This window comes from Loxodonta africana, chromosome 7 (genome assembly GCF_030014295.1).
Source record: "Loxodonta africana isolate mLoxAfr1 chromosome 7, mLoxAfr1.hap2, whole genome shotgun sequence".
Lineage (NCBI taxonomy): Eukaryota > Metazoa > Chordata > Mammalia > Proboscidea > Elephantidae > Loxodonta > Loxodonta africana.
In genome coordinates, this window is record NC_087348.1 from 12,891,262 (window position 1) to 12,912,180 (window position 20,919).

The 20,919-nt window shown below is 56.0% G+C and overlaps 1 protein-coding gene across 2 annotated transcripts; it reads left to right on the top strand.

Annotated features, from left to right (window-relative positions):
* Window positions 1-3,935: 3,935 nt before the first annotated feature.
* On the top strand, window positions 3,936-19,311 carry FADS3 (fatty acid desaturase 3). Of its 2 annotated transcripts, none has more exons than XM_010599115.3 (12): window positions 3,936-4,072; window positions 13,011-13,121; window positions 13,556-13,753; window positions 14,169-14,270; window positions 14,403-14,525; window positions 14,777-14,837; window positions 15,506-15,582; window positions 16,304-16,401; window positions 16,843-16,939; window positions 17,100-17,179; window positions 17,390-17,515; window positions 18,942-19,311. In XM_010599115.3, the coding sequence occupies exons 1-12, from the start codon at window positions 4,049-4,051 to the stop codon at window positions 18,991-18,993; spliced, it is 1,149 nt and encodes a 382-aa protein (XP_010597417.2). In that variant the 5' UTR covers window positions 3,936-4,048; the 3' UTR covers window positions 18,994-19,311. The 2 variants fall into 2 exon arrangements, with proteins under 2 accessions (XP_010597417.2, XP_064144011.1); XM_064287941.1 differs by lacking the exon at window positions 3,936-4,072 and adding an exon at window positions 4,871-5,188.
* Window positions 19,312-20,919: the final 1,608 nt, after the last annotated feature.

Sequence of the window (20,919 nt, forward strand, 5' to 3'; positions counted from 1 at the left end):
TCCAAAGATTCAGCCCAGGCTTCCCCCCTCCTCCCCACCTTCTCCTTTCCCCTCCTCCCAAAACCCGTTGCCTGCTCCATCTGGGACTTGCATCCCCACCCAGCCTCCCCAGTACCCTTAGGGCTCACTGGCCAGGACTCCTGTCACACAAGTCTATTCATTCGCTGACCAAATAACTGGGCCACTCTTGTGTCCCAGACACTGTCCCTGGCTGGGGACACCTGGTGCTTGATCTTACACTTTCAAGGGGAGAGACTGGCAATAAAAAAATGCGTAAGTCACATATCCAGGGTGTCAGTAAGAGGAAAAAAAAGGAAGCAAGGCAATGGGGTGCCGGGGAAGGGTCCCCCATCCTCTGGAACAAATCTTTGTGTCCTACTCTGTGGCAACCCTGGGTCAGCTGGGGGCTGAAAGGGGATGATGACCTGGTCCCAGGAGCTGCCAATCCCTGACCCCTTCCCTGGTCCAGCTTCATCCAGGACCAAGGAGACATCCGCTAACACTTGGGAGTCTTGACTGGGGATCCCCCACCCCAGAGTTGCTCTGCCTGTCCCTTCCTATTGTCAGCCTCAAGGGGGAGCCATTGAGAGCAGGCAGATAACAGACCTCTGGAGGTGTGTGTGCGGGGCTGAGGGACACACACCCTGGCTTCGGTGTCCCCAGACTATAGCTAATCTCAGAACACTATGTGCCAGGCATGATTCTAAGCCCTTTAAATGAACTAGTTCATTTAATCCCCATTAATTGTCATCCCCCTTTTGCAGGTGAATGGACTGAGGCACTGAGAGGTCCCACACAGGAAATGGTGGCCCCAGGATAGGAACGAGAAAGCCTAACTCTAGATACCCACAGCATCCTAGACCCCTCTTACTGAATACCTGGTGATGCAGTGGTTAAGAGCTCAGGCTACTAATCAAAAGGTCAGCAGTTCAAATCCACCATCCTCTCTTTGGAAACCCTATGGGGTGGCTATGAGTCAGAATCGACTGAATGGCAATGGATTTTTTTTTTTTTTTATGGGTATGAGGTGCCTAGCACTGTATTAGGCCCTTCCTTCTTGTTAGGAAATGGAGAAACCAAGGTATCTTAGTTATCTACTGCTGCTATAACAGAAATACTACCAGTGGGTGGCTTTAAAGGAGCCCAGGTGGCACAGTAGTTAAGCACACAGATGCTAACTAAAAGGTCAGTGGTTCGATCCCACCAGCCCCTCCGTGGGAGAAAGATGTGGCAGTCTGTTTCCGTAAAAATTACAGCCTTGGAAACCCCATGGGGCAGTGCTACTCTGTCCTATGGGGTAGCTATGCGTTGGAATCAACTTGACAGCAATGGTCTGGTTTTGGTTTTGGGTGGCTTTAATGAACAAATTTATTTTCTCACAGTTTAGGAGGCTAGAAGTCCGAATTCAGGGTGCCCATTCTAGGGGAAGGCTTTTTGTCTCTGCTCTGGGGGAAGGTCCTTGTCTCTTTTCAGCTTCTTTTCCTCTTTCATCTTCATGTGGCGTGGCATCTCTCTTCCCCCATCTCTGCCTGCTCTGTGCCTGTCTGCATGTTTTATATCTCAAAAGTGATTGCCTTAAGACACAGCCTATACAGAGATGGTCTCATTAACATAACAAAGAAAACTCATTCCCAAAAGGGATTACAACCACAAGTACCAAAAAACCGTGCAACACTATAGGACAGAGAACTGCCCCATTGGGTTTCCAAGGCTATAGTCTTTACAGAAACAAACTGCCATGTCTTCCACAGAGGGACTGGTGGGTTCAAACTGCCAGCCTTTCGGTTAGCAGCTGAGCGCTTACCCACTGCACCACCAGGGCTCCTACCACAGATCTAGAGGTTAGGATTTACAGCACACGTTTTTGGGGGACCCAATTCAATCCGTAACATGAGGCTTGGGCAGTGGCTGAGCTAGAAGTTGACTCCAGGTTTATGTCCCATATTGTTGACCTGCCTCACAGATGGCTCACTCACCGCTGCTCTGCTGGGGGCAGGGGCCCTCTCCAGAGCTGCTCAGGGCTTTAGAGGCGAGTGGGGTGGGTTAGCTGACATCATCCACTGTGGAAAATCCACACAGGAGTTGTTCTTAAGTGAATTTTCTAGATAACCCATTCAGGCCTCTAAGTGCCCCTGGCCCATAAGAACCATATATATATATATATATATATTTTTTTTAATTTTTATTGTGCTATAAGTGAAAGTTTACAAATCAAGTCAGTCTCATACAAAAATTTATATACACCTTGCTATATACTTCTAATTGCTCTCCCTCTAATGAGACAGCACACTCCTTCCCTCCACTCTCTACATGAGAACCATTTTAACCCTCCTTGGCCATCTCTTAAAAGCCAGCACGAGCCTCTGGCCTCTGAGGGTGGAGGGCGTTGAACGTGAGCCCAGTTGTAAGTTGGCCTTACCAACAGTAGGAAGGAATCGCTCTTACTGGGTCACACTTTACAATCTGCCAAGTCCATCTTGATCTGAATCCTGCCAGGACTGTGTACCTGGGGCAAGTCACTCCTCTTTGGGCCTTAGTTTTCTCATCTGTAAATTGGGAAGATGAGGCTAAATGGCCTTTGCAGCCCCTTTTTACTCATGTTCTAAGAAGCTCTGCAATGCTGCCTTCTGGGTGGATCTTTTGTGGCCAGTAGGGCTGTGGTCCCTCCACTAAAGGGCCTCAAAGAGCTCTTGCATAATTCTATGGCCCCTGCCTCCCCAAGTCCCTCCTGTCTCAGAAGGGTTGTGTCCAGGTCTGACAGTCAAGCCCGTGGCGTGATGAGCTTCGACTTAATGCCAAATCGTAAAGCTCTGACTTGAGCCAGATTGGTGTGTCTACAGCAGAACAAATGCCTGGGCTTTGGGACTGCTCTCTCTGATAGGCTGAGTTTTTTCTTCAGTTCTCATGACTGTGGCACTGTTGTAGCTATCCGCCTTGCCCGAGGCCTGCTGGCTTTGCACAAGCATCTCTTGGCTGGTGGTTCCGTAGGGAGTAGAGACTTCAGTGTGTCCAACAAAAGGCTTGTGTGGCTGCTCGTGGCGGGGTGAAGGCAGGCCCAAGCCAGTGCAGCGCCCCCCCACCCCCATCTAAACCCAGCACCCTGGCAGTGGCCCCGAGGCAGCTGAGGAATGTCGAGTGAGGCCCTTCCCTTTCCAAATGGTCTGAGGGACCTCGGCTGCCCAGAGTTGGGGGTTTGGGGACGATAGAGTCTCAAGCTCTCCCAGGCCCCTTGATGCCCTGAAAGTTGCAAGACTTACTCACTACATGGAAGCCCAAAGAGGCCAAGTGATCCCGGGAGGCCTGAGGGCCTGGAGGGAAATAACGGGGGAGTTATTCATTCTGGGCTTCGAGGAGGAACAGAACTCCACGTGGCAGGAGGCCAGGGCCACCTCTCCCCCTGCTGTAAAGAAGCAGCTGGAGGGGTTGGCATGGCCCAGGTGTGTCCTTGCTTCACCTCCTGTGGGGCCCTATCCAGGACATTATCACCATGTTTCCTCCGGAAGCTGCCTTTCCCATTCCTGTGCCCATGCATGAGCATGGGGGGCAGGGGTGCCTGCAGGCACCAGGGGTCTGGGTTGCGCCGGTCCTCTCCAGGAAACACATGCATCCAAGTGCATGGTGACGTCAAGGGACTCACCAGTTGTCCTGGCAACTGAATGGGGGCTCTTGAGGTAGTCTCCAGGAAAACCAGAGCCCTCTACTTCCCTTCTGTGGGCCCTGGTTCACCTGTTGTGCAAATATTAGCTACAGTGATTGTCTACAAATTGTTAGACCAGATAAAATACTAGCATATCAGAAATACACTTGGAGTTCTCAAAAGGTAGCAGCACGTCAGCATTGCCTGGGGACTTGCCAACTCTGGGGCCCAGCCCAGACGCACTGCTCTAGATGGTGGAGCCCTAGCGGTGAAGAGGTTAAGAGCCCAGGCTGCTTAAACCAAAAGCTTGGCAGTTTGAATTCACCAGCCGCTCTGAAAACCCTGTGAGGCAGTTCTACTCTGTCCTATAGGAGTCAGAATTGACTCCATGGCACACAACAACAGCTCTGGATGCAACAACAACAGCTCTGGATGGTAAGGTAGCTTAGCCTGACTCTATTCTTGGTGGATGCGAACTCTTTTCTGAACTTTCTGATCTTTATCAAAAAAATACTGAGCGATTTGGGGGAGCTACCTACACTATGAAAAAGACTTGATTTAAGTAAAAAATGGGGGAATAAGGGTAACTGGCAAGCCACAGAGCTGAGCACTCCCTACCGTACCCGTGGCTCTATATCCACCCCCCCCCCGGCCTCCCCCCGTCCCAGTGCCCGCTGCTTAGCCAGTCCTGCAGCCCGGTGACAGAAGCCATCACCACCGGTCCCCAGGGGAGGGCTGCGCGGGGCCAGGTGGCCGGCCCGGTCCCTCCCGCCCTGACGGCAGCCTCGCCATGCAGATGATGGTGGTCCATTGTTTGAAGGCTGTTTACAGTCACCCAGAGCCAGTGTCCCCACCTCCGTGCGCTAAGGGAGGAAACGTTCCAGGACGCACGGCTGGAACCCCGGCCCATTCTCGCAGACGGACATTCCAGGGCCTGCCGTGGCCGACCCAGGCTCCGCATAGGGCTCCGTGGGACAGACGCCGGGGCTGTGCAATGGGCCCCGTGCCCCCGCGCCAGCCAAGCCGGAGCCTGGTCGCGGGCGTGGCAGGACTGTGCCCCGGGCCAGGGCCGGCCGCCGGGGCCCTCCAGGGCGGGACCCGACCGCGCAGCCAATGGCGCCCGCGGGGGCCGAGCGGCGGGCCGGCGGGCGCTGACAGCGGGTTGTAGGGAAAGTTCCTGTGCGGAGACCGGCCGGCGCGCGCTCGTACGGCGGCCGCACGGCAGGGGCGGGGCCGCGGCGCTAGTGGCGGCGGAGGCAGCCTGGGACCGCAAGCTCGGGCCCGCTGTCTCGCTCGGACCTCCCTCGGACAGATCCAGGGTCTCGAGAACTTGGGCGCGCAGCCATGGGCGGTGTCGGAGAGCACGGCGGGGGAGCAGGGCCGCGGGGAGCGCCGCTGCCCACTTTCCGCTGGGAGCAGATCCGCTCTCACGACTTGCCGGGCGACAAGTGGCTGGTCATTGAGCGCCGCGTCTACGATATCAGCCGCTGGACGCAGCGGCACCCGGGGGGCAGCCGCCTCATCGGCCACCACGGCGCCGAGGACGCCACGGTAAGAAACCCACCGCGGCGGGGACGAGTCTGTTGCTCGCTGGGGCCTGGGTCGTGAGCGCTGCGCCCCGCTCCACCTGCAGGGCCTTAGCATCCTTCCTCCCTGCGCTGCCTTGATCTTCCAGGATCGGGACCCAGAGTTGGGATGGACGAGACAGGGGCCTTATGCGGAGTGAAAAGGCTGGGTCCCCGTAGGGTGGACCTGCGCACCGGGCCATGTACCAGGGCCCGGCTGGGGCAAACTGTACGGGAGGAAGGGGCTCCCAGGTGGGTGTGTCATGGTGGAACACGGGCCCTCCCTGTTGCGCTGAGGTTCCCTGTCTCAGCTCTGGATCCCCCAGACTGGATCACCTAACTGGGTGCTTGCTGGGTGCCAGGAGTCAGCAAGGAGGTGTCGTCAGACTGGGGGCTGGGCAGCAGAGCTGGGCAGGGCGGGGAAGTCTGTGGCTTTCCCGGGAGCTGCTGTAAGTGGCTCTGGGAGCTGCTGTAAGTGGGTTCAGGGGGCAGTGAGTCACCTCTCCAGGGCCGGCAGCTGCATGTGAGAGGACTGTGCCGGCCAGCCAGGGTGGGCCTCCTCCCGAAGCAAAGTCACCCCAGGAACAGACTGGCCCCTGGGGACCCCGGCTTTTTCTTCGCAACCATGTCTAGACATGTCTTGGCCAAGGAGGGCTGTGGCCTGGCCCAGCGAGACGGGCTGGCAGGGGGCCAGTGGTGGAGCAGCATATCCAAACCAGACTCCGGACGAGCCCTTTCCCTCTGTCCCCCAGATGGAGAATGGGGGCAGGGACCACGATGTCCTGTCTTTGACCATCCAAAACTCTAAGCTGGCCACACTGGGTACCAAGAGGGTTTTCAGGGTAATGACTCCCAAATGAGGAACTTTAGGCAACAAGAGAGAAGGTGTGCTGTTCCAGCTGCCAGCGTCCCTGTTATGAGGGCTGCTTGTTCTTTGCCCGCTGTCTTCTCCCATGGGTTGGGCAGTCTTTGCAGGACTTGTTTAGGGATAAAAGTCCCTCTTCCCGACTTTACTCCAGGAAGCAGAGGGATTTGGGTCAGAAATCAGTTGGAGGCAAGTTCTAAAGCTCTAGAAATGGGCAGGAAGCTGTGCCCATGGGTGCTGACCGGCTGGGTGTTGGCAGGGAAGATAGCACAGCCCCAGTGTTGAAGCAGCCTCTAGGCCAATGAGTGTGTCATCCTGTGGGAGTGTTTGTGTGTGTGTGCTCCAGGCTCCATGCCAGGCGTGTGGGTGCATGTGGAGGCCTGCACGTGTGCAAATGCCTTCGTGTGTGTGAAGGGCTGGAGGGGAAGGTGTGTACATGTGGGAATGCCTGAGTGTATGAGGGGGAGGGTAGTTTATATGTGCATACACCTGCATGTGTTTCTGCGTGTGGTTGTATGGGTGTGCATTTCTGCTACGGCACTGGGGGCGTGAGGTACCACAGCCTCTCCCCCTGCAGCCTATCTGAGCCCTGGCTGCCCTTCCAGGGTCCTATGGGGACCTGCCCTGGCCCTTTACAATCTCTGACCTGTAGGACAAGATGAGGGCAGGTGAGGGGAAGAAACACAGAGAGCATTTATTAATGTTGTTTCCGACTTAGTGCCTAGGTCTGTGCTCAGGGTCCCCCTCTTGCATTTAACACAAGACCCCGAGACCTCCATCTGACAGCTTTCTAATTGACTTGTGGCCAGTAAGATCTGATCTGCTTTCTGAGTTTCATTAAAAAAAAAAAAGAGTCTCTGTTGTCAGGGCTGGGTCCTGGGTTTGCCATTGGAGGCTCTGAGTGACCTTGAACCAGGTACATCACTCCTCTGAGCCTCAGTTTTCTCATCTGTAAAATGGAAAAATGGGCTGGACAATGAGCCCACTTAGGGTAGGACCGTGTCTTCTCAAGCCTGTGGCCCCAGGGCTGGCATGTAGTAGTTGGTGCTCAGTAAATGTTGCTGATGGATAAGCGTGAACCTACCTTGCAAACTGTAGAGTGCAGTGGAACAACTGGGGCACAAACACCCCTTTGCTGGGTGGCCTTGCCTCGTCCCATCCCTGTCTGTAACAGGAAGAGGTTGCCTTAGACCATCACTTAGCTCCCTCAAGGCCCCAAACACTGGGCTGGGGTTGCCAAAAATACCTGGTCAATTCTGGCCAAAGGAGCTATGAAGTGGCTGGGGTGGGGGACCTCAGTCTGTCCGTGATGGGCCCACAGGGCAGACCAGGGTTTGAACTGGCTCATTGTCCTGGCAGGTATGTGGCCAAGCCCAGACCCCAGATGTCTCATCCTCGGCCCTGGAGCTCGGGTAGGCATGGGGCAGCCCCCTTCCCAGGGCTCTGTTCCAGCAGCCACCTCTCACCAACCCCGGCCACCCATCAGCTGTTCTCGTGTCCAGGCAACTTCTAGAAGCCTTCCTGCCAGGAAATTCCCAGAGTTCCTGTGCCATGAAGTCAGCCTGTGGCCATCCTGGAATACAAAGCCGGTGCCCTGGGAAGAGTGCTCTGGGCCTCTGGCCAGGTTTGTCTAAGTCATAGGCGGCTTGAGAACAGCGGAGCCAGCCAGGGAGGGGTACTGCCAGGCCACTGCCAGCCACAGTATACCAGGGCCAGGCATGAGCACCTACCATGTGCCAGGCTCTGAACTCGGCACTCGCTTTATAGGCACTCTCTCTTTTATGCCTCAAGATACCCCTATCAGGCAGGTACTACTATTTTTACTCGCACTTTATGGATGAGAAAACTGAGGCTCAGAGAGGCCAAGTGACTTGAAATTCAGTGGTAGATCTGGGCTTTGAATCCCCAGCCCACACCCTTAAACTCCATGCTCTACTGCCACTTGGTTTATTTCATTTATTCTTTCTTCTATTACTTAATCATTAAACTCATCAGGAAATATTCAGTAAGCATCCTCTATGTGCCAAACTCTGTTCTAACTGCTGAGGATACAACTGTGAACTAAACAAAGTGTGGAAGATCTGGGGAGACAGAGCTCCCAGCAGAGGGATCAACTAGAGCAAAGGCTCAGAGGTGGGACTGTGTTCAGGGAACAACAAGGTGATTGGTGTGGCTAGAAGGAGGGCAGAGGGGAAAGGAGCATGCAGGTGAGGCCGAGAGGTAGCAGGGGCCAGGTCCTGTAGGGAAAAGGAAGCCCTAGAGGGCTGCAGAAAAATGAAGGAAATCTGATAAACGTTTACAAGGATTCTTGGGGCAGTTGAGAATCCTGGGTAATTATTTTATGTTGGGGGTAGAGCCAGGAGAAGGGCAGGGGGCTAAGAGGAAGTATGATAGGAACTTGTCTCGCCTGGGGCAGTCAGGGGTGGCCACTTGAAAGAGGTGGCCATTAACTGGCCCTGAAGGGCACATGTGGCCCTGGCAGAAGGCAAAGATGCTGTGGGTACCTCCTACCAGGAGCCATTAGGATTTGGCTCGGTGTTGTCTTTAGAGACAGAGCCGGCCTGGCCTCACTCTATGACCTTGAATATTTCCCTTCCCCTCTGGATCTCAGTTTCCCTGTCAGTGTAATGGGGATAAGAATGCTTTCCTCCTGGGGTGAACTATAGGGATGGTACTGGGTACGCGCGTACCTGGTTATGGTGGTCACCACAGCCCTGTGCTTTCCACAGCTCCTTCATGAAGGGCTACAGAGGGAAAATCCATCTCCTTGGCCAGAGGAGGATACAATTTCACCACATCTACTCAGGAGATGTAGCAGTTTTATTATCCATTTGCGTCTAGGCAATTATGTAGACAAATGGCTACAGATACTCCTTTCCTCCTCCCCTCACCCCGTACTGTCACTCACCAGCAATTCTTAGTTCAGGTTCCAAAACCTGTGACATGGTGAAGAACAGGTGACACTGTGCACTACAGATTCGTAAGTAAGCACAATTAAGCCCGTGTGTTCCTTGCATATTGGGTAATCTGTCCCTGCCCCAGGGGAGAAGTCGGGATTGTCTTGCACCGGAAGTGATGCTGAGTACAGAGGCAGGAATGCTAGCAGCCAGCAGGGCACCCGGGTGTTTCGGGTTCTGATAAAATAGCGGGAAGAGCCAGAGAGAAGCGTCGGGAGGGGACCAAATGCCAGAGGGCCCAGCCACTTTGGAGCCTCTGGTGGGTCAGCGACACCTGTGAGGCCAAGGGTGTGGGGTGGAGAAGAACATAAGCTGTGTGTCAGTCCTTCACCAGGTACACCGGGGCACTGGGGAGACAGGGCAGCTTCCTGGAGGCCTCTGCGCTTGTGCAGGGCTTGGCTTCATGGGCAGGAGTTCCATGTGCCGTGTTCAGAGTTGTGGGCCTCAGTTTCCTCACCTGTAAAGTGGGGATACTGATAGTGCTCTCCTATCGACCTCTTACGTGGGCTGTCAGGGGAGGACGGGAAGGAGCAGCTGAGTGGAGGGCACCAGTTCCCGGCTAATCTGGTACAGGGAGAGGGAGAGAGGGAGGAGTTTGGGGGGGTGTCCTCTGAGGAAGGAGCCCTAGTGGCGCAGTGGTTAAGTGCTTGGCTGCTAACAGAAAGGTTCAAACCCAGCAGCTGCTCTGCTGGAGAAAGCTGTGGCAGTCCACTTTTGTAAAGAAACCCCATGGGGCAGTTCTTCCCTGTCCTATTGGGATGCTGTGAGTTGGAATGGACTTGACCGCAATGGGTGTGGTTTGGGTTTGGAATCCTCTAAGGGGAAGTCCCTGGGTGGTGCAGATGGTGAAACACTCAACTACTAACTGAAAGGTTGGTGGTTCGAACCCACCCAGAGGTACCTTGAAAGAAAGTCCTGGCAATCTGCTTCTGAAAGGTCACAGCCATGAAAACCCAATGGAGCACGGTTTTTAGTCTGCACACACGGGGTCACCAGGAGTCAGAGTCAACTCCATGGCAGCTGGTTTGGTTTTTTTGTTTGCTTGTTTGTTTTATCCTGCGAGACATATCTCCACAACCCATGCTGCCTCCTCAGCAAAGGCTTATGGAGGCAGCAAGGATAGACCCAAGACCACCTGTACCCCCAGAAGCCCCACCCATTTCCTGCTCCCCACCCTTCCTGATTTGGAACCTTCTTCTCTTCTTTGGGGAGTGACCAAAAATGCCTGTCCTCCCTCCCCCCCTCCCCCATCGTGTCTCTGGCAGGGAACGAGGCTGCCAGCTCCTTCTGTTCCCCAGCCGCAGGCTTGGCAAGAACTTGAGACCAGGGCAGCCGTCTGCACTCTCCTAGCCCACGCCTGAGAGCCCCTATCAGCAGGCACTTAGTTCCTGTAAGTGGGCTCTCCGAAGAAGACAGGGCCCGTCAGAGCACAGGCCCCCATAAAAGCTGGTGCAGTGGGGCACTTGCGGACGCCAGGCAGTTAAGTGCCTTACCTGCAGTGGCTTGCTTAAGCCTCCTAACCCTCCCCCCCAACAAGCTGGACCCTGGTGGTTCAGGGTGTAGTGGCATAAGATTTGTTTGGGGAACCACGGGTAACGTGGCAGCTCAGGTTCCACCAGGGCAGGCTATTTCCAGAGTGGCCCCCACCCCTCCTGCCACTGAACCCGATGTTACCCAAGCTCATGGCAGGGATCAGGGCTGGGGCCTGGTTTGGAGCCACTCCAAGGTTTCTGGGGACCGAGGCAGGGCTGCTGGTAGAACTGTACCCTGAGGGAGGGTGGACATCACGAATACGGGCTGGATTCAAATCCCAGCTCTGCCTCTTACAAACTCTGTGACCTGAGCAGATGTGCCCACACTCCAAGCCTCAGTATCTCTCTAGTAAAATGGTTCATTACCCCCTGCTGTTGTCCACATATTGGCACCTGCTCTATGCCAGGCTCTGAGGATGCTGCTGTGAACAGATCCACCACTGTGCACAGATCCTGATCCTGCCACCAGGAACTTATATTTAGGGGACCCATAAAAACCCGTTGCCATTGAGTCAATTCATAGCAACCCTATAGGACAGAGTGGAACTGCCCCATAGGGTTTCTAAGGCTGTAATCTTTACGGAAGCAGACTGCCACATCTTTCTCCCATGGAGTGGCTGGTACATTCAAACTGCCCTCCTTTCGGCTAGCTGCCAAGCGTTTGACCACTGTACCACCAGGGCTCCAGTATGTTTAAGGAAGCCCTCTTTATTCCAGCAAGTTCACCCAACTAGAGGCCTCAAATGCCACTTTTAAGCTGTTCACAAGGTCACAGGGTTTGGCACACATGCCCTTTGGGGATGCCTCCAAGTGCACCAAGGGGACCCCAGCTCCCCAGGCTGCCCCGCACCCAGGCAGCAGCTGTGGGTCCCCAGTCTCACCTTGCCTCTTCCAGCTTTTGCTGCCCCCCTTCAAGGTCCAGCCCTTGAAGGAAGGAATGAGGTCTGCACTTCCGCAGCCCCCTCCCCTCCTCTGAGGTCTGCCTTCCCAAGGGCCCAGGTCATTCCTGAACACCTGCCCTTCTCCCCCACCCCCACCCGGTCCCCGGGCTGCCCTGGGCCAGTAGGAGAACAGGCAGCAGGAAAGGGGACCCCTAGGGTGGATCCTGCAGGTGTAGCCTCTGAATGGGGCCGGAGGGGCCTGAGGTGCTTTCTTCCCCCAGAACACTGCAGAGATGTCTGACAGTGATTCCAGGGGCCCAGCTGTCACTTCTGTTTTAACACACACAAGAGGGTGAGGGCAATAGGAAGCCCTGCTCTAGCTAAGCCTCCTTCAAAGGTACTTCCTTTAGCAGCCACGAGGCTCCTTGGTCACCTTCCCCTGGCCCATGGGAACAACACTGCTTCTGCAGTTCAGGCTGCTGTGTGGCCGTGGCTAGCCCATTCAGAGTCAGCCTCTGAAAATACAAGGATAAAAGTCAGTTGAAGAGCTATGAACAATTAAGTGGGTGGTGCAGTTTACACTTGATTACCAACCGAAAGGTTGGCAGTTCGAACCCACCCAGGCCTGGCAATCTGCTTCCGTGAAGGTTACAGCCAAGAAAACCCTATGGACAGATTTACTCTGTAACATATGGGGTTGCCATGAGTCTGACTGGACTTGATAGCAGTGGATTAGGTTCAATGTTCAAGTTTACTAACACTTTGCAACTGCTGGGGCCATTTCCTGGCTGGTCTCTTTCCCTAGCTCTTTTTCTTTCCTTCTTTCTCCTTCTCTAACCCCTCTTTCTTTTGTTTCCTTCCTCTGCATTGTACCTCACCCCACCCCTGGCTGTCACAGAGAATCACAGGGATGTTAGATTATTTCTTTCATTTACTTTTTCAAAAAAATTTATATTTTCTCCTCCTACTTTTTAAGTCAAATGAATTTAACTGTTCAAGTGTCTTTCTTGCAGCCCCCAGAAGAACTCAGTTTGTGTGGGCCTCAACTGATCTTTCCCCTGTTGGCCCAGTCGTCCTCCATTACGCGTCTTCCTACCCATTCTTTACCCAATGCTTGTGTTTCTAAAAGTTGGGTAAATCTAATATTTGTGGCCCAAATCTTATTTTACATGCAATAGAGAAGTGTGTGATTTAAAGAAAGCTTTCCAGAGACCTTCTTGGAAAAGCCAAACTCTTTCATAAATGGATTTGAAGTCTCCCAGGGAAGTCTTTTCTATAAATCCAGATTTTTGTACCCTCAACCAGGTTTGCAGAGGGGCCCCCTGTGCTGGGCAAAGAAGATGGGGTATTAAGCAGAGCACCTGGGGTCTGGGAAAGACCAGAGAGGCCTATGGACAAGGCCGACTCACTTGGTCTTATTTCTGTGACCACTGAACGACCCATTGACTTTCTATCCATCTGTCTGCCTGCCCTGCCAGTCTGTCAGCAGTCCTGTGCACTATGTCTCTGCCTGTCATCTCTGGGTGCCACTCCATTTGTCTATCTCTTCACCTGACTGTCCGCTCTCCTTCAGGATGCCTTCCGCGCCTTCCACTCCGACCTCAATTTTGTGCGCAAATTCCTGCAGCCCCTGCTGATTGGTGAGCTGGCCCCAGAAGAGCCCAGCTTGGATGGACTCCAGAATGTGAGCAGGGCCCTGGTGGAGCCTAGGCCCCGAGGGGGGTTAAGGGGTGGGGGACACCATCAGGAACAGCTCCATCTGAATTGGCTGGTGTAGGTGGTACTGTAGCGACACCCTCCAGGGTGCCAGATCTGGCTTGGCCAGGCACTTGTGGGGTCCCAGCCCCTTCCCTGCTCTGGGCCTCACGTCCCCTCCACAAGGAGGATTTCAGTGAGCTAGCCGCTAAGCGTTTTCGTTTCCCCCGCTGTGGCTTTCTCTGCTTCTCCTGCACCCCACACCATTGAGGGACCTCCCCAGCTCATACCTGGGCTCTCTGATCCCTCTATCCTGCTTTGGCCCCTCGGACCAGGCACCGGAGGGAAAAGGTGAGGCATGAGGATCAGTGGGGGGCTTCTGGGGACAGCTTCCTCGGCTGACTGGCCACTCCGCCTGTGCAGGCCCAGCTGGTGGAGGACTTCCGAGCCCTACGCCAGGCAGCCGAGGACATGAAGCTGTTCGAGGCCAAGCCTGCCTTCTTCATGTTCATGCTGGGCCACATCCTGGCCATGGAGATACTCGCCTGGCTCCTCATCTACCTCCTGGGCCCTGGCTGGGTGACCAGCACCCTCGCGGCCCTCATCCTGGCCCTCTCCCAGGTAACCCCACTACTGTGCTACAGCCACCCTAGACTGCCCAGCAGACACAGGGCCCGGCCCACATGGCACTCCGAACATATTCGCTGAATGGGTGGGTGAAATGAATGAATGATGAATGAACAGATGAACAAACAGCCAGAGGGCCCCATGAATGAATGAATGAACAAGCAAACAGACAGAAAGCCTCATCAGTCATGTATCTGTGGGTCAGGCTGCATTTAAAATGAGCCCAAGGAACGAAGCTCCTTATTTAACGAAGCCTGAGTCAGAGGCTCCATCATGGGCTTGCAGCCCCTCAACCTCCCTGAAGCTGAGTTCTTCTGCAGGCACTAGCCCCCTCCAGCCTGGTTGGAGCTAGGCGCCCCCTCCCGCAAGTGTAGCCCCCTACCTCTCCTGACCCTGCCTGTCTGCCCAGGCTCAGAGCTGGTGTCTGCAGCACGACCTGGGCCATGCCTCAGTTTTCCAGAAGTCTCGCTGGAACCACCTGGCCCAGCAGTTTGTGATGGGGCAGCTGAAGGTGAGTGTAGGGGAAAGGCTGGCAGCCAAGGGCTGAGTGGGGGTAACATGCTGGGTCTGCCCAAGTGTGCAGACGTGGAGCAGTGGGCAGAGCCTTTCTCCTACCCCTGAGAGCCCCCCTCGCCCCCTACAGGGTTTCTCCGCCCACTGGTGGAACTTTCGCCATTTCCAGCACCATGCCAAGCCCAACATCTTCCACAAAGACCCTGATGTGACCGTGGCACCCGTCTTCCTCCTGGGAGAGTCGTCTGTTGAGGTTCGTCAGGAGAGATCTGGATATTCGTGGGCTGGGCCTGCAGTTGAGGGGGACCGCAGTGACGGAGCCCTCCGCTCTGGCTCAGCCCCAGTCCCTGCCCCAGTGCTCCGCCCCACACCTGTTGGGGAAGATGGCCCCTTTGCTAGAGTCTAGAATTGCCTTTTGACTGTTGATCCCAGCCGGCCTCCTGACCTTGCCGGGGAGGGGGAGGGCATAGAGAACTGCCCTCTCCAGCGCACCTGTCTCCACAGTACGGCAAGAAGAAACGCAGATACCTGCCCTACAACCACCAACACCTGTACTTCTTGTTGAGTGAGTGTCCGTGTGTCCTGCTGGGATGTGGCCGGGGCAGGGAGCTGAGGCAGGGTCCTCCCCATGCAGACCCTGGACAACCACTTTCACCAAGTGCACCCTCATCAAGCTGCCCCCACCCTCTACTCTGGCCACCGCAGCCTGCAGCCCCTACTGACTCCACCCTGGCCTGCACCCTGTACTTACTGGCTGGGCCCCGGCCTGCAGCCCATACTGGCTCTGCCCTGGCTGTACCTTTGCGCTGGCTGCTCCCCCTGCCTGGGGTGCCTTCCTGCCAGATGAAATCACACCCCTTCCTGGAGCTTCCCCACACCCTCCTCAGAATCCCTTTCTGTCCTCACATCAGAGTGATCAGATCCCTGGAGGGTTGGGGTGAGGATTCAAGGTGGGAACATGCGAGGCTGGCCCCTAACTGTGATGCCCCTGACCTGCTGCAGAAGGGACATGGGAGGGGGCAGGGCAAGGGCATCTAGGGAAGCCTTGAACACCCAGGTAATGAGCATAGGCCAGGCCTTGTGGGTGATGCAGGGCCCATCCCAGCTGGACGTGACCAACACCAAGCCCTACTGGCAGTCCTGGAGAGACAGAGTCCCACTCTCCAGCTCCCACTGCCCACCCTGCCTGGTCACCCAGCTCTGCTCCTGAGCCCTTTCATGTCTCCTCCTCAGTTGGCCCGCCGCTGCTCACCCTGGTAAACTTTGAAGTGGAAAACCTGGCATACATGCTGGTGTGCCTGCGGTGGACGGTGAGTGGGCCCCTGCTCAGGTCTCCCAGGTGTATGGCTGTGGTAGCAGGAGGTGGGGCTTCAGGAAGGCAGCACCTGTCCATGATGCTAATAGGTGTATGTGTGTGTGCGTGATGGTATGGGGTGGGTGCGTGTGCATACGTGTGTGTGCACTTCGGGGGGTGACCTTGCGTGTGCATTGGTGTGGTATCTGCATGTGTGCAGGTGGGAGTGAGTACATGCGTGTGTGACAGTAGGCTGTGTGTCTGTGTGTGTGCAGGGGAGAGTATACACGCGATAGTGTGTGTGTGTGCAGGGGGAGTGGGTGTGCATGTGTGATGGTGTACATGGGTGTGTGCAGAGGAGTGAGTGTGCATGTGTGATGGTGTGCTGTGTCTGTGTGTGTGCAGGGGGAGACTGTGTACATGTGACAGCGTGATTGTGTGTGTGTATGCAGGAGGAGGGGAGTGTGCATGCAGGGGGCACGGCGTGGGTCTCTCATGGTGGGGATGTTCCCTGGACAGGAAGCCTCTGGGCCGGCTCTGCCAGGAATTTGTTTCCTGGGCAGGGGGAGCCCAGGCACCTTCACATGGTCAGCCCCTTGAGGCAGGTGGGGCAGCAGCCCTGTCCTTTTACTCAGCTTAGAGAACCGAGGCCCAGAAAGGCCTACCTTCCAACTCCCAGGCTCCCAGACCCTGGCTGCCTCGAGGCCACTCAGTAACGCCTCTACCCTCGCCCACAGGACTTGCTCTGGGCTGCCAGCTTCTACTTCCGCTTCTTCTTGTCCTATGCCCCCTTCTACGGCGTCCCCGGGGTGCTGTTCCTCTTTGTTGCTGTCAGGTACGGCCAGGTTGGGAGTGGCAGGGAGCTGGAGGGCACACGCAGCCAGCAGGATGACCCTCACCACAGCCCTGCACGCTTGGAGCCTCCATTTCCCATCTACAGAATGGGCACAGTAGTACTGCCTCCCTGGGTTGTTGGGGAATCAAATGAACACGAGAGTGGCAGGAGCCCAGGGGCTGCTGTTCTGGGGAAAGTGGCCAGCCTTGCCAGTAGCCCCATGGTGTCCACCTTCACAAGAAGGGCTGCTCCAGGCTCAGCCTCACCATGGACACGCTCCGTTCGGCTGCTTTAAACCCCTGTGAGGGAGGAGTTAGTGCAGCTCCATTGCCCAGACGAGGAAGCCGAGGCCCAGGTCTGGGTGACAGCCTGCACTCCAGCCTGCACTGATGGTGCCTAAGCGGTGAGCTAGACGCAGGGCAGTGCCAAACTTCCCCACAGGGTCCTGGAGAGCCACTGGTTCGTGTGGATCACGCAGATGAACCATATCCCCAAGGAGATCGGCCGGGAGAAGCACCGTGACTGGGCCAGCTCCCAGGTGGGTGGTGGGGGTTGGGCAGGCTGAGCCTACCCTGGGGTGGGGGTCCCAGCTGGGAGCCAGCTAGCAAGGAGGGATGGGGGCCCTGGCATGGCTGCCAGGTGTCGGGGGTTCATTGGGGGCCAGCCTTCCTCACCTGCACCCCACCTGCTCCTGGCAGCTGGCAGCCACCTGCAACGTGGAGCAGTCCTTCTTCATCGACTGGTTCAGTGGGCACCTCAACTTCCAGATTGAGCACCAGTGAGTGTGGGCTGGTGGGGCCCAAGGGCAGGGGCTGGCAGAGGAGGGCATGAAGCCTGAGCCAGGGGCTGGACCAGGAGCCCCATCTTTGCCCTGGGAGGCCAAGGTATCAGCCCTGAACTCCCTGGGGTCCCTGGGAGAGGTGATGAGTGGGTGGAGGCTCCCTCTGCAGCCCCCCACCTCAGACACCAGTGTGCATGTCCCCCCCAGCCTCTTCCCCACGATGCCACGGCACAACTACCGCAAGGTGGCCCCGCTGGTCAGGGCGCTGTGTGCCAAGCATGGCCTCAACTATGAGGTGAAGCCCTTCCTCACCGCCCTGGCGGACATCATCAGGTATGGCCCCTCGGCTCACGTGCCCACCTGCATCCCCATCAGCCCCTTCCCATGCACCCGGCTCTCTGTGCTTACACGGGCCCCTCCCTAAGAGCCTTTCCTGGTAAGCCCACCCCTCTGCCCCCTGCCCGTGTCCTCCTTCTGTCCCCAGGGACCATTCACACAGCGAGGCTTTGGGGAGCCTGCAGGCCCTGTCCTAGGTGCCTGAGCATATCAGTGAGCCATGCAGGCTGAGACCTTTGCCTTCGTGGAGCTGATATGCCAGCAGGGAGACAGGAAGCCAGCAATAAAAGTAATAAATAAGTTACAGAAAGTGTGAGGAGGGGAGAAGCATTATGGCAAGAAAAGAAAAAAAAAGAGGGGGTCAGGAGTGCCAGGGCAGGGTGCAGTTTTTAATAGGGGGCAGGGTGGGCAGTATTGAGAAGGAGACATCTGAGAAGAGACTTGGAGGAGGAGAGAGGGTTGTCCATGGGACATCTGCAGGAGGAATGTCCCAGGCAGAGGGAACAGCCAGTGCAAAGGCCCTGAGGCCGGCACATCCTGTTAGACACCAGGAGGTGTGGAGGCTGGCCTGGAGTGGAGTGTGCAAGGGGCAGGTGGGGCAAGGCAAGGTCTGCTGGTATCCGTGAAGACTGGCTTTTACTCTGAGTAAGATGAGGAGCCACCGTGGGCTCTGAGCAGCGGAAGGGCACAGCCTGGCTTAGATTCTAGAAAGATCCCTGACTGTGAGAATACACTGACTGGGACAGGAGTCACAACAAAAAGCAGAGTGGAGTCTCCTGCAGGAGTCTAGCTGAGGTGTGCTGGGGCCCCGACCGGGTGGTGGCCCTGGAGATGGGGAACAGAGATGGGATTCTGGGTATCCGGGCTGGTCTCCACGTTTGAGCTGTCTCCCACCTCGGTGCCTTTGTGCATGCTGTTCCCTATATTTGGATGCCCTTCCTTCTTCTATACTGGTGTTCAGACTCTTGCATCTCCTTCAGGATTCTTCCCAGCTCCATCCTCTGGGCCCCAACACTCGGCCACCCCTAGAAAGCACCTGGCACAGGGCTTTGGCCCCGCTTCTGGTGGGCAGGTTCCCTCCTTATAGGTCTCTGGGTTGTAGTGCCCAGCCCAGAGCCTGTGTGCATGGGGGGTGGAGGGGCACAGGGAGTGCCAGGTGAAGGAGGGGCAAGCCCTGCCCCAGCTCATGCCTGGTCCTGATTGTAGTCACTCTCCCCCATGCCTCGTTAATGGTTAATGAGCTAATGAGTGCTGAGCCTCTTCTCCCAGCCCAGCCCTCCAGCCCCATTCAGCTGCCTGTCCCAGGGGCGAGGGGACTCATGAGGGAATGAAGGTATCTCCACACATGCCCTTCATCGGGGCAGGGGGGGATGTTAGCATCTTGCAGGTGAGTCCCTAACACCCACTTCCACCTGCCTCCCAGGTCCCTGAAGAAGTCTGGCGATGTCTGGCTGGAAGCCTACCTCCACCAGTGACAGCAGCGCCCAGGCGGTCGCAGCAAGGGCTCAGGGTGCCAGTGACCACCAAGCCAGCTCCAAGCAGGACCAACCCACCCTAGCCAGGGGGGCCCTTCCTGTCCTCCAGGGCCTGCCACTTCCCCTTTGGCCCCCTGCCTGTCCACTCAGGGCCCAAACCGGCAGCCATAAGGCTGTGTCTCCTCCGCCCAGTGGGACTGGGAGTGGGGGATGGCATATGAAGCCACACGGCAACCATGGCATGTTTTCCTAGAGCAAAGATTTGGGGAAAACTGTTATTTTTATATTAAAATAAACCCAGATATATTAGGGAGTGGAGTAATGTATTTGCATGAATTTTGAAGCTGGAGACTACCCTGTACCCCAGAGAAGTTCAGGCCCTTGGGCCATAGGAGGCTTGGGGGCAGGATGGTGACCTCTGCTCCAGGTGGGGGAGCCCTGGGCTTGGATCCACTGAGAGCCTATCCCTTCCTGCCCTTCATCCACTCAACAGCGACCTTGGGCCAGGCGTGCTGAGCTTAACCCACTTTGCCCCTCCACAGAATGGACGGGGCTGCTCTGGGCAGTTCAGGATGAAGGCCAAGGGCTGAGGGCCAGACCTGCAGGTGCTTCTGAAGCGTGGGGGGAGTAGGCCGCTGTTTGTTCTGACCTGCACCTCCTCTTCCTATGCCCACTGTGATGAGGGACAGGCAGGTCACCTGCCCATCTCAGTACCCCACTTCACATCGCTCAGGTGGGGTGCAGCCTGGCCGCCCGAAGTAACCTACAGGAGATGACCAGGTCTCATCCTGCCCCGTCTGGGCCTGGGCCCTCCCACATTTGCTGTAGTGAATAGACTGGGCCCCAAGGTCTGGCTTTCTGCATCCTGAGTCCTGGGAATCTGGGAGTGGGATCTGTGGATGCACACGGGCTGGCCAGTGTCCTCGGGCAGGTTGCTGCCTCACACCAAGGCTCAGGCTCCTCAACTGGAAAATGGGTGCGGTGCAGTGGGCCTGTGATTGTCAGTCAGGAGAGGGCTTTGAGTTGCCTCCTGGGGCAGCCTGAAAGTAGGAAGAAGGGGGAACCAAGTTGCTGGGCCCCTTTTCTCCCAGCACCCATATATTTCAACTAAAGGAGGTCCATGCTGAGCTGAAGGTGTCAGGAGCTTTTAAAAAAAACGGGTGAAACTCTGAGCTAGGATTCTCTGAGGGCCCTTCTGCAGTGGGATACTGGCTGTCCACGCTGCAGAGACTGTCCCTGCCTCGGCCTGGGCCCACCCACCTGCCTGGGCTCCCTCCAGGGGTACAAGGGTGCAAATACTATAGTTTTCCTGTTCAGTCTTCCCGGGCCCACCTTCTGTGGGGGTGGAGCTGGGTAGGGAGTGGGAGATGCTCGTGCTGCCCCTAAACCCACCCCCAGGAGGCAGTGGTGGAGGCTTTGCCACAAGGCAGCCCTGGATGTCTGCTGGTGAACAGCAAACATCTTCCAGGACCAGGTTTGAAGGTCCCTGAGTGGCTCAGTCGGTTAACACGCTCAGCTGCTAACCAAAAGGTTGGAGGTTTGAGTCTACCCAGAGGAAGATGGAAGAAGAATCGATGCCTTTGAATTATAGTGTTGGCAAAGAGTATTGAATAGACCACGGACTGCCAGGACAAACAAATCTGTCTTGGAAAAAGAACATCTAGAATGCTCATTAGAAGCACAGATGGCAAGACTTCATCTCACATACTTTGGACATGTTATCTGATCTGCTGGTGTTGGGTTCACCAACTCCTGCAGTCACGTAGTTAGGAGAAGCCTCCAGCCTCACCCATGGACTTGGGACTCTATAGCCTCTACAACCACGTGAGCCACTTCCTGGATATAAATCTCTCTCTCTCTCTATATATATATAGATGCTTCACTGGCTTTGCTTCTCTGGAGAGCCCAGCCTAAGACAGCCACCAA

Coding starts and splice junctions, on each gene's coding strand:
- FADS3 (XM_064287941.1), top strand. CDS start 4,982: ATGGGCGGTGTCGGAGAGCACGGCGGGGGAGCAGGGCCGCGGGGAGCG. Junction 5,189..13,010: donor ACGGCGCCGAGGACGCCACG/GTAAGAAACCCA, acceptor GCTCTCCTTCAG/GATGCCTTCCGCGCCTTCCA. Junction 14,838..15,505: donor ACACCTGTACTTCTTGTTGA/GTGAGTGTCCGT, acceptor TCTCCTCCTCAG/TTGGCCCGCCGCTGCTCACC.